General features: G+C 49.3%; 1 protein-coding gene across 1 annotated transcript in view; it reads right to left on the reverse strand.

Annotated features, from left to right (window-relative positions):
• Positions 1–11,670, reverse strand: part of LOC119436469 (zinc finger protein 354A-like) — a 31,368-nt gene extending 19,698 nt beyond the window's left edge. The window contains exon 1 of the mRNA XM_049658129.1: positions 10,813–11,670. Coding sequence (XP_049514086.1) covers positions 10,813–11,515 — 703 coding nt within the window. The 5' untranslated portion in view covers positions 11,516–11,670. The remainder of the gene's footprint in view (positions 1–10,812) is intronic.
• Positions 11,671–12,191: the final 521 nt, after the last annotated feature.

The raw sequence follows: 12,191 nt of genomic DNA on the forward strand, positions 1-12,191 counted from the left end.
CAGCAACTAGTTTCCCTCGCTAGGTGACTGGCGACGACGTAAGGGGGAAAGCGAGCGACGACGTGGTGACGGAGAACGATGGTTGCCGAAAGGGCGTCGAGAAGACGGCGGATACTCTGGGTCGGGATGCATGGAATGGCCGGTAGCATCGTGGGAATATCCATACCCAGGCGTTGAGACAGCAGGGTTAGAAGGTGGCATGCGACGATGGCAGAAGCGCGCGACATGGCCGGCGAAACCGCAAGCGAAACATATGGGTCGGTTGTCGCGTGGGTGATGCAGGCAGTGTGGGCGGGAGCCGAATCTTGCTGAAAGACTCAGTCTTCCTTTTGAAACAGTCTCTATCCACGGTGGCAAGCAACTTTACGTACGCGGCAGCATTAACGCAGAGTCTTGCAAAAAAGTGTGCCGGATGACGTCACCCTCGTTGCTGACGACAGCTAACACCGTCACAGACAACGGAAATTTTGTGTGCATCACACTGTAGGCACCTCATTAGCACTTGCATAAAGCCATCTGTCGTTAGGGCAGCTAATTTTTCGGTCTTGGTCAAAGTTCTTTTCATCTGAAAAACAAAATAAAAAAACAAGAGCATTCCAGGCTTCTCAGGTCTCTTCAGCTTGCTTAGCAAGCGCTTGGACCGGAGCAGATGATTCCCCTGTGTTTTATCGGACATGAATTGCCCCCTCCTCATGACATAGGAATGGTACCTCAAGTCCTTGTGCACAGCGAGCCTGACAGTCGACTTTGTGACGTGGAGCTCCTCTGCAATGACCCGCATTGACTTCCCTGGATCGTCACTCACGATGACTTGCAGCCGCAGGAGAAAATAAGGGGTTCTGACGACTGTCTGACCACTGACTGAGCTTTTTCCTTTTCGCCACAGATGCCACATCACCACCAGAACACATCAGTTCTGTCCGCATCTTGTAAACGAAAGACTTCGCTACATTTAGAAAGGTAGCAATTTCCAAGTCGCTGTGGTGTGCGGCCAGGGCGATGAGGACTGCATGGCGTTTCATTTCCTGCGTCAACCTGTACGCTTCCATCTTTGAACAAACTGCACAGTATGAATGATAAGGGGTCAAGCAATAAGAAGCTGCACGCCTAGATATGATGAGCCTGCTGGTGTCTATGGCGATAAGGAATGATGTTCTCAAATACCTCGTGCACCCGGTACATACAGTACATAAAACAGATCATGGCTTGCAAACAATTTATAGTGCCTATTTCGGCCCCTATTGGGCCTCAAATGAGGATTTAAGTGCCTGTTTTAGCCACCTAAAGCACACATTTTTAGTGCCTTTAGTGTCTCTAATGAACAGAAATGGCTTGTAATAAGGTAGCCAAGACTGCCACTTTCTGTATTCTTCTAGTGCTTCCCATGAATGAACCCTGGAACAGTGTCATCCTCCATTTTGGCCCTCTGCTTTAAGAATGTGAATGCTCCATCACTTTCATCACCATAGCCACATTCAGAGGGTGCTAAGTTGCATAAGAAAGGAACTAGAAATCAGTTAAAAGATAAAATTATATTAGTCGTTTCACAACATACTGAAAACATAGCAGTAAGGATTTTAAATTTTGATTAAATTAACACTATTACAAGTTAACTAAGTTCTTTCTGAGTGTTTATTTGAGAGGAGGCCTGCACATACAAGAGGTATTCATACACTGCGATAAGTTTTGCCTAACATTTCTGTAAAAAGGGCCCTCATAAAGCACATCCCAACATTGCTTTTTTGGCTCACTTAAGACTGGCTGCTCAAATTCACATAACTCATTCATGTAATTGATGTAGCTACAAGAAAGGAACAACCCAACAGATAAATGAGAAAGATAAGTCCAAAGAAAACAAGAATAGGAGGTAGCCCTGCGAAACCTTCTTCCAATCGAAGAACACCAAATTTGAGAGGGACTACGTCGTCAGCAAACAATGATGCTGAAGTGGCTAAGGATGGTTATGGCCTACACACCAGCTCTACAGCTGCATTTTCAGCACAAGACACTCGGTGTATTTGCGACAGGCCACTGCTCTACATGCAAAATGCATATCTCAGAAGACGCCCATCCCACTCTATGGGATTGTATGGCCACTACTCAGCTCAGACAAAGGCTCGTCAAGACCCAGCCTCCATGAATTCCACCTGACCGCCTAAATTGTAGCCCCCAAGGTGACTGCCAGACAAAGTCAAGAAGGTCCACGACACCAATCCTGGCCTTAATCAATTAAGGTGGGCTTCGGGACACCATGCAATGTGTAGTCCTCATATCTCTAAACCTAACACCTCACCCACTCCAACTACGGATAACTACAGTTAATAGTGGATACCGTAACCACCATGAAATTAACATATTTCTCCCTCCCTACTAATGCTCACCTAAACAGCATCCAGCTTGGCACTGAAGTGCTACTACCACTTTCAACAATCAAAGCCAATGTTCCAGGGCTCAATATGATTATGTGAATAGCAATTAAAGGGACAGACAACCGCTCAGAACATGAATTGAGATAACCCCGCTGATGGAAAGATCGTCTATCGTATTGGCTAGAACGGGCCCTGTTTTTCTCATTAAACATGGATTTATATTTCTAATTCTTCACTAAAAGACGCGAAAAATGACCTTTGGCGCCCCATGCGGCTAAAACATGAACATACTTATGAGGTCTACCAGGTGACCTTCTACTAGCGTACGCGGTTCCTGGTCTTTTTATTAATATTGAAATACAGTAACATTCTTTCTATTACAAGTTTTTTCTAACTTACAATGTGCAGATAAGCCTTCGTTTGCAGTAAGCAGAAAAGTGGCGCTGCCTTTGCCTTCCTTTTTGATGAGTTGGCTTGGCTCATCTATCGACAGAATAACGATGCCGAGGGCCTGCCAGCCATGACGTAGGTGTGTAGTTGGGAAAAAAAGCAGTACAACTATAAGAATGGCTTGTACAGTAATGCAAACTTATTGTACCAGTCTATTTACCTTTAAACGTGGTTGGAAAGGTGACAATATAGGTAGTTAACCACCGTTCACCTCCAGTTAAAGCAGGACGATCGGCGGCTTTCACAATTTGGGAGGCGGGCTATCGGCAGCGCTATCACTTCTCAGCATTGCTGGAGTAGGAACTCTTAATTTTTTAGAGGCGGCTCAGTTCGAAAAAATCTGCTTACAAAATATCCACACGCTTTTGGAAGTAACCGCTGTAGATGTAAACACTACCGAGGGTGAGCTTTTCGTTGCGCCATAAAAAACTGCATCCATAAAAATCGGTTGTCAGTCCCTTTAAAGTTCTCTAGATGCATTGAAAGCTGGTATTGCTATTTGCAAGTTCAGAAAACAAACACCGACTAAAAAAAAGGACAAAAAGACGTAGCCTCATGCATTGTATTTTCATACTATTTGCTACACGTGGTGTTCGAAGCCTCCCATCCCAAGTTTCGGCTTCAAAAGTTTTCCCCAGACGCCCTGCATCCAACATATGCATTGCCTCTTCCACAAAAGCATAGTAACCTAGAGAGTGATCAGGATATGTAAAAATACTCCATAAACTGCAGTGAAATCCCTCTCGTTAAGGCTAGTGGATTAAAAAGAGGTTGCGCAAAAATAATTTGCTAAACAGCTTAGTGCTGTGTAAATCAGGTGATAGGAGAGAGCAACTGTTCAGCCCACTCTTAGCAATAACACTGACAACAGCCTGACATATGGTCATGCTTCAGAAATTCACCATCCATATCTAAACATCCACACAAGCTGCCCTGCATGTTCATGCATACTACATGTGCATGTGACCTTATGACAATCGCAGTTTTTGACATTCGTACAAGAGCCTGCTCCAATGTAATAAATTACCTTGAAATATGAAAGCACGTACAGTCTGTATCTATACAATGAAAACATTTATTAAGGCGAAAGCCTTTAGTGGCTCATGGGTCAAAAAACTGACCGCCCGGAATTATGGCACCAAACTTGATGGCGCCACCACTGATGGTCGAACCCATGACATTTGGTGTTAAGGCGAAGTTAATTAAAATATAGTTAATTAAGACACTTGAACCCACAACCTTTGGTGGGAGTCGAACCTGCGACCTTATGCGTTAATTAAGGCACAGTCAATTAAGACACCATTAATTAAGGTAGAGTTAATTAAGGCAGTCGAACCCACGACCTTTGGTAGAAGAAAACAAGTAATAGGAAGTAACAATGCATTCGAATGAAAACGTCAGGTAATTTAATGAATGCCCCGTGAGCGCGCAGGCTTTCGCCTTCATCCTCTTTAGCGTATGCTAAAGTGGCTCAACTTTTTATTGACACTTATATCCAAAGAAAATAAACTTAAGCATATGCAAACCTTAGGAGAATATGTTATATATATGACCCTTAATTCTTTCCTATATAAGGGTGTTTATTGGACGGCACTTAAATCAGCGCAAGGGCGACAGTCCAAAAAGCGCAGCACGGACTCTCAGCATGAGCGGCGCAAGAGAGCCGAAGCAAACGACCCACTAGAAGGTGCTGGAGCGGACGACCCACTTCAAGGCACTGGAGCGGACGACCCACTTCAGAGTTCCAACGCTTCGCTACAGTTACCCCGGGTGTGAAAAGGGAGCCGCCCGGCGACTTAACAGGTTGTCACCATGTCATGGTATATCTTGAGGTGCTCCACATTGACGATGTCGCGCCCTCGACGGCGCATGTCCGAAGATGGTTCAACAGATTCAATAAGGTAATTTACTGGGGACGTGCGTTCGACGACACGGTAGGGGCCTTCGTATTTGGGCAGTAGTGTCGAAGAGAGTCCAGTGGCGGTGGTAGGGACAGAGTAACCAGACGAGCGCCCCAGGGAAAAACGTGGGCGCAGAAGTGGTGGTGTCACCGCGTATGCTCTTCTGCCGTTCTTATTCATTTGCAGTAAAGGTCCAGGCAAGGTCGCGACACTCTTCAGTATGTCTGGCTGTGGCAGATATAGGCGTATACTCATACGTGTCTGGCCTGTATGGAAGGATCGTGTCGATCGTGTGCGACAGGTGGCAGCCGTACAATAAGAAGAACGGTGAGAAGCCAGTAGTACTCTGAGGGGCGGTATTGTAGGCGTAGGTGACGAAGGGCAGAATGGCATCCCAATTTGTGTGGTCGGCGGTGATGTACATTGAGAGCATGTCGCCGAGCGTGCGGTTAAATCGCTCCTTGAGACCGTTTGTCTGTAGGTGGTAAGCAGTAGTTTTGCGGTGAACGACGTGACACTCTTTGAGAATGGCTTCGACGACTTCCAACAAGAAGACACGGCCTCGATCGCTGAGTAGCTCCTGGGGTGAACCGTGACGCAGTATGAATCGGTGGAGCAGGAAGGAGGCAACATCTCGTGCTGTAGCCGCTGGAAGGGCGGCAGTTTCGGCATATCGCGTGAGATGGTCAACAGCGACGATGGCCCAGCGGTTACCAGCCAACGTCAGAGGAAGAGGTCCGTATAAATTGATGCCAACGCGCCCAAACAGCCGGTTAGGACAAGGTAAAGGTTGTAGACCTGCTGGCAAGAGGTTCGGCGAAGATTTCCGGCGCTGACAATCGAGGCAGGAGCTAACAAATTTCTGCACGTACCGGTACATTCCCCGCCAAAAGTACCGTTGTCGAATTTGGTGGTAAGTTCTGTATACCCCAGAGTGTGCACACTGCAGATCAGAGTGGAACGATTCGCATATTTGAGAACGGAGACTGCGGGGTACTACCAGTAACCACTGGCGGCCGTAGGCGCTGTAATTGCGTCGGTGAAGTAGCTCGTCGCGAATGGTGAATGGTGGGCTTGACGACGCAATGCACGAGTGGGTGGTGTTGCCGACGAATCAATGAGCAAGTCTATCAGCGAGACAATCCATTGGTCCTTGCGCTGTTCTGTAGCGATGGTGTGAATGTCGATGGAAGAAATGGCCAGTTAAGTTCCTGAGCAGCGGGTGGTGTCATCGGGTAAGGGGGAGTGCGAGAGGGCGTCGGCATCGGCATGTTGGCGTCCGTTGCGGTAGAGCACGCGGATGTCGTAGTCCTGCAGACGAAGTGCCCAACGGGCGAGACGGCCTGAGGGATCCTTCAATGACGACAGCCAGCATAGTGCATGGTGGTCAGTAACGACATCGAATGGGCGGCCATACAAATAAGGGCGAAACTTCGTAAGGGCCCAGATGATCGCCAGGCATTCTTTTTCGGAGACGGTGTAGTTGGCCTCGGCTTTAGTAAGCGTACGACTTGCATACGCCACGACATATTCAGGGAACCCTGGCTTGCGCTGCGCAAGGACAGCGCCAAGGCCAACACCGCTGGCGTCCGTGTGTACCTCTGTAAGGGCCATAGGGTCGTAGTGGCGTAGTATAAGTGGAGACGTCAACAAACGACGGAGCTTTGCGAACGCGTCCTCGCACACTGACGACCACGAGTCGAGGGACCCCTTACTGCCAAGGAGCTTCGTCAGTGGCGATATAATAGTGGCAAAGTTTCGAATGAAACGTTGAAAGTAGAAACACAGACCTACGAAACTGCGCAGTTCTTTGACGGACGTAGGTCTGGGGAACTCGGCTACGGCCCGAAGCTTGGCTGGATCTGGGAGAATGCCATCCTTGGACACGACGTAGTCCAGTGTTGTCAGCTGCCGTGCTGCAAATCGGCACTTCTTTAGGTTCAACTGTAGGCCGGCGTTGCTCAAACGCGTCAAAACATGCCGGAGGCGTTGAAGATGCGTGGAGAAGTCCAGAGCGAAAACGACGACGTCGTCGAGGTAGCACAAGCCCGTGTGCCATTTCAGGTTGTGCAAGACGGTATCCATCATGCGCTCAAAGGTCGCGGGCGCATTACACAGTCCGAACGGCATGACCTTGAATTCGTACAAGCCGTCGGGCGTGACGAAGGCTGTCTTCAGTCAAGCGTCCTCAGCGATAGGGACTTGCCAGTACCCTGAGCGCAAATCGAGCGATGAAAAGAATTCAGCTCCTTGGAGGCTGTCAATTGCGTCGTCTATTCGTGGCAGCGGATAGACGTCCTTGCGGGTTATCTTGTTGAGCCGTCGGTAGTCTACACAGAACCGTACGGAACCGTCCTTCTTCGCAACAAGAACGACCGGAGACGCCCAGGGACTGTTTGATGGTCAAATAACATCCCGTCGAAGCATGTCGTCGACTTGCTTGTTAATTACACGACGCTCTGCAGGAGCTACGCGATATGGACGTTGCCGCAGTGGCGGTTGGGAGCCAGTGTCGATGCCATGAGTGACAGTGGACGTGCGGCCCAGGGAAGTCTGCGCGACATCGAAAGATGGCCGAAATTCTTCCAACAGGCACAGAAGCTGTGAACGCTGGACCGGCGTAAGGTTTTCATCGATGGAGGAGCCAAATACATCTTCGGGCGATGAATCCAACCTCGAAACAGCACTGAGCGTACAGGAGCTGGGCCAGTGCGTGTCATCGGGTGCGTCGACAACTTGTGCGTCTTCGAGGGGTTCCACTCTGTCGAGACATTCCCCTCGCAGCAGTGTGACAGTATATGGGGATGGATTGCTAACAAAAATAGCGTTGTCATCGTGAGTAATTTGCACTGTCGCAAAGGGCACCAACAATCCTTTCTTAGTGCAAACGGGGTCAGATGGCGAAAAGAGTGCAATTGTGTCGCAGAGACCATCGCAGTACACAGACACAGCTGCTGACGCATTCGGAAGCACTTTGGTATCGTCTGTGACGAGTACCTTGTTCGAAAGCGATGGTCTGTCTTCCGGCGTCATCTCTGAGAACAGCGACAGTTCTATTTCGACAGGTGTGCAATGAATGACGGCGTTGTGGCGGGAGAGAAAATCCCATCCCAGGATGATGTCGTGCGAGCATGCAGGAATGATGATGAATTCGACGGCATACATGGCGTCCCGAATGACGACGCAAGCTGTGCATACTGCTGTGGGGTGAATACTTTGGGCGCTAGCCGTACGAAGGGATAGCCCCGAAAGTTGCGTCGTCACTTTTCGTAGAAAACGGCTAAGTTTGGCGTCCATAACGGAAACGGCGGCTCCAGTGTCTATAAGGGCAGATGCGCGAACACCGTCTACAAACACGTCTATAATGTTCGATGGTCTCTGCTGAGGGCTTTCACAGTTCGATAGCGTCGCAGCCCTTGCCTCGTGGACTGCGACGACTAGTTTTCCCGATCTCGTGCGACCTGACGTGGCCGCATCGGCGACAATGAGCGACGTCGTGGAGACGGCGAACCGCGGGTAGAAGGAGCTGGGCGTAACGTCGGTGACACAGGCAGCGGTGGTTCGTAATTAGGGCAGCTGGATTGGCTCATGACGGGTGATGCGACTCGAGGCGACTGCACGCGATTGCAAAAACGTGCAACATGGCCGGCGTAACCACATGCAAAGCATATCGGACGGTTGTCGGAAGTGCGCCAACAGATTGCCGGAGAGGGTCCCGCCCATGGCTCAGGACGCGATGGACGTAGCAGCTGCTGATATGGCTGCATGGTGGGCTGCAGACGGAGCCTAGTGACATCGGCGTACGTAGGTGGCACAACCGCTTCGAACGACTGTGGTCCAGCGACGGCTTTGGCGTAACTAAACGGAGCAGCCGCAGAGTTTGGTTGGGCTCGCCTGGCGACAACTTGAGCGTAGCTAAGTGGCGCCGGTGCCGGAGGGCACTGGTGATATTCGGGCATGACTTCGGCGATTTCCTGTTCAATCACTCGGCGGAAGGGAGGCGGGAGTGTGGTTGATGGCTGTTCCACATGCTGCCGGTGAGCAAAGGGCAGCAGAGAGAGCTGGCGTGCAATTTCTTCGCGCACAAATGTCTTCATTTCTGCCAGCAAGGTGGTGTGGTCAGAAACGGTTGACAAGCCAGCGAGATCTGCGTCCCGTGCTGGTGGCCGACGGGTCAATGACCACTGCCGGCGTAGCTCCTCATAACTCTGGCACAGAGTTATTAGCTCTGCAACCGTGCAAGGATTTTTGGCGAGGAGCATGGTGAAGGCGTCGTCGTCGATGCCTTTCATGACATTTTTTATCTTATCCAACTCAGACATGGTTGCGTTTGTTTTCTTGCACAAGTCCAGAATGTCCTCTATGTAACTAGTGAAAGATTCCCCAGCCTGCTGAGCTCGTTCGTGCAAACGCTGTTCTGCTTGCAGCTTACGAACAGCACGGCGGCCAGACACATCTATAATGGCAGTCTTGAAAGCGGACCAGGTCGGAAAATCGGATTCGTGGTTGTTGTACCACAGGCTTGCTACTCCCGCCAGGTAAAAGACCAAGTTGCTCAATTTGGCTGCCTCGTCCCATTTGTTAGGTACACTCACGTGCTTGTAGATAGCGAACCAGTCCTCCACATCGGTGCCATCCGCGCCAGTGAAGATAGGTGGGTCGCGGTGACGCGGGACACCGGGACAGGCGGGTGGTGCGGGAGGAGGCGTTTGCTGGGAGGCGTCTTGCGGCATGGCAGATGGTAGTGCACGGGATCGAAGCTCCAGGGGCATCGAAGGGGTTTCGGAGCGGTTTTGAGGGTACAGCACTCTCGACCAATTTATAAGGGTGTTTATTGGACGGCACTTAAATCAGCGCAAGAGGGACAGTCCAAAAAGAGCAGCACGGACTCTCAGCACGAGCAGCGCTCGAGAGCCGAAGCAAACGACCCGCTAGAAGGCGCTGGAGCGGACGACCCACTTCAGAGTTCCAACGCTTCGCTACACCTAAAAGACCTTGAGGGGTAAAAGTATTGTCTCACTTGACACATACATTTGCATACCCATACATGGGTAGCGGGAGTACGTCACTGATCATTGCAAATTCAGAACTACCTTTCCATTTCTTTGCAGAAAAAAAAATAAGAAACTTTAGCACTGCCACTTTTTCATTGTTTCCTGGAAGGTTCTTGGGGAGAAAGTGGGTGAAATGGAACTGTTTATATGGTTCAAAAATCTAGTTTCGAAGGAAAATGAAGGGCCCTGGTATACACCAGTGTTTTTGTGTTATTATTAAAGAATGTGTAGTTACAGCAAGCAGTGGTGCTGGGTGTCAGCCTAATATATATCTAAATGCATTTTTGTCGCTAATTATAAATATAAAGGCAGCATCGTGTTGAAAAGTGCTTTACACGCTATTTGTTCCCACATAGTCACTTCATACATGTGCCAACTACTCAATAAACATTAAAATGTACTGCATGGCAGAAGCACAACATAAGTGCGCTTGATACTTTAATGTAAATCAACTAAAGTGTCCTTTCTTAGTGATAATGCTGTTTAATTTTTGGCAGCATCTATTCTCCCAGCAGCCGGGAGAATTTCTGAAACAAATTTCTCTCAGCACTCACCTCCTATTGGCGCTCGGAAGTCACGTGACAAACTGCTGTGAAAAACTGCCTGCAGGTGTGCCGAGAGACTGCAGGTGTGCCCTAACCTAAACTAACCTTCCGAGAGCCAATAGGAGGTGGGTGCCAGGAGAATAGACACTGCCATAATTTTTTTTGTATTGGACAATTCATAAGCTGAAGGCATCTAAAATGCTATCACTAACTATGAAGTATGACTTTTAACTGGAAAATACTGAAAAAAAAAACTGAAAATTAAAAAAGCTCTACTTCGTGGCGGGGAAAGTGCGAACTGTATGGGTGCCAACTTCAAAGATTATTGAACAGCCCTTCATTAGAGCGTTAGAAGCAAATTGTGCCAATTCAGCACGACCACTCATTTTAATTCTATCCTCTGTGAAATGGCAACACAATGTCAAAAGACATACTGTTTCGCAGTCAAATACTTCTGCAAATAAAACAACATTCCAAAGAAACTGTTACCAACATTGCGCAGAGCTCGACACTGCTCCATCTCCTCCTCTGCGACGAAGTTTTCGTTGCTTTATGCAGGGCGAATCGTCGTCGGACTCCTCTGAAGAAGAGAATAAGTGAAACGCCGGCGCAGAAGCGTCAATGATATGTGGCAGTTCAGTGTCAACTGGAGACTCCGACAGTGACACTGGCGCATTAGCGTCACCTAAACTCGGAACTGGAGAGCCGACAGTGAACTCTTCAATATCCATCTCAAAAGAATAGTCGTTTTCGTCATTTTCTTCAAGCTCAGTGCCGAGCACCCTCAAGTGAGCCGCGCTGACTGTCAATCTGTCATCCGTAGACTTAGCTTCCTTCCACAGGGGCTCCATGAAGTCTTGCGGAGGAGCGGTGGTTTCATTCGACTCTCCCACGACATCTTCGCCTTCGCTTGACACGAGACAGGGCACAGGCACACACGTGGGCTTGCCCTGGCACGGTCGGCACATAACAACCAGTTTCTGATTGATGACTTTCTCTGCGGCGTCCGGATGCTCGCAGTATTCTCGCGAGTATGAAGCCGAAAAGTCACCCACGAACAAAGAAATAACGCCGTTAGCTGGAATCCCGAAAGGAAAGATGAGGTCGGTGCAAAATGCCTCTCCCTTGACGTTCACGTACACGCGAATGTTTTGACTGAAGGGCTGCCCCGTCAACTCGTCGCTTATCTCCGTCATCGTGCTGAAGACTCAAATTATCCTGCATGACATACGCGGATAGATGCTTGACAAAACCAAATCACGCTAGTGTTCAAAAATAAATTCAATAAATAAAAGACCGTAACCAGATGCTTAAAGTGGATAACGCTTGCACAGCACAATATCAACCCGAACGGCACTTTTGGATGGCGCCAACTTGCGCCAACGCAAAGTGGATCGTATTGGCTTGTTGCGACTTGTACTGACTTCGCTCTTTCGTCGTTGCTCGACTCGGCCCGACTCGGAACCTGTCAACTCTACTGGTCTAGTAATTTACAGGAAAGTTTGCCCCATTTGGGGCTTATAAGTAGTATCCAAAACCCCGACATATATGACGTCTTCCCAAGTCGTTTTCGCCGTATCAAACCGGCAAAAACATAGCCTTTAAGACCTGCATTTTAAATTCAGAGGGCGCCACCCTATGATTTGTGGATTTGGACTATTTGGAGTTCGGACTTTGGACACCACGTGTTTTGTCCTCCAACGATAATCGTAATCTGCCGGGACTACGGGGCTCGAGCACCCTCCGGCGATTTCCCAAGGGGGGGGGGGGGGGGCAGAGCGCCCCTCCCCCGCCCCTAAAGTGTCATTACCGGAGTTCTGTTACCCATAGGCGTGCGCAAGGGGGGGGGGGGGGGGGGGGCGAAGTTGGCCC

This window comes from Dermacentor silvarum, chromosome 1, assembly GCF_013339745.2.
Source record: "Dermacentor silvarum isolate Dsil-2018 chromosome 1, BIME_Dsil_1.4, whole genome shotgun sequence".
Taxonomy (NCBI): Eukaryota; Metazoa; Arthropoda; class Arachnida; order Ixodida; family Ixodidae; genus Dermacentor; species Dermacentor silvarum.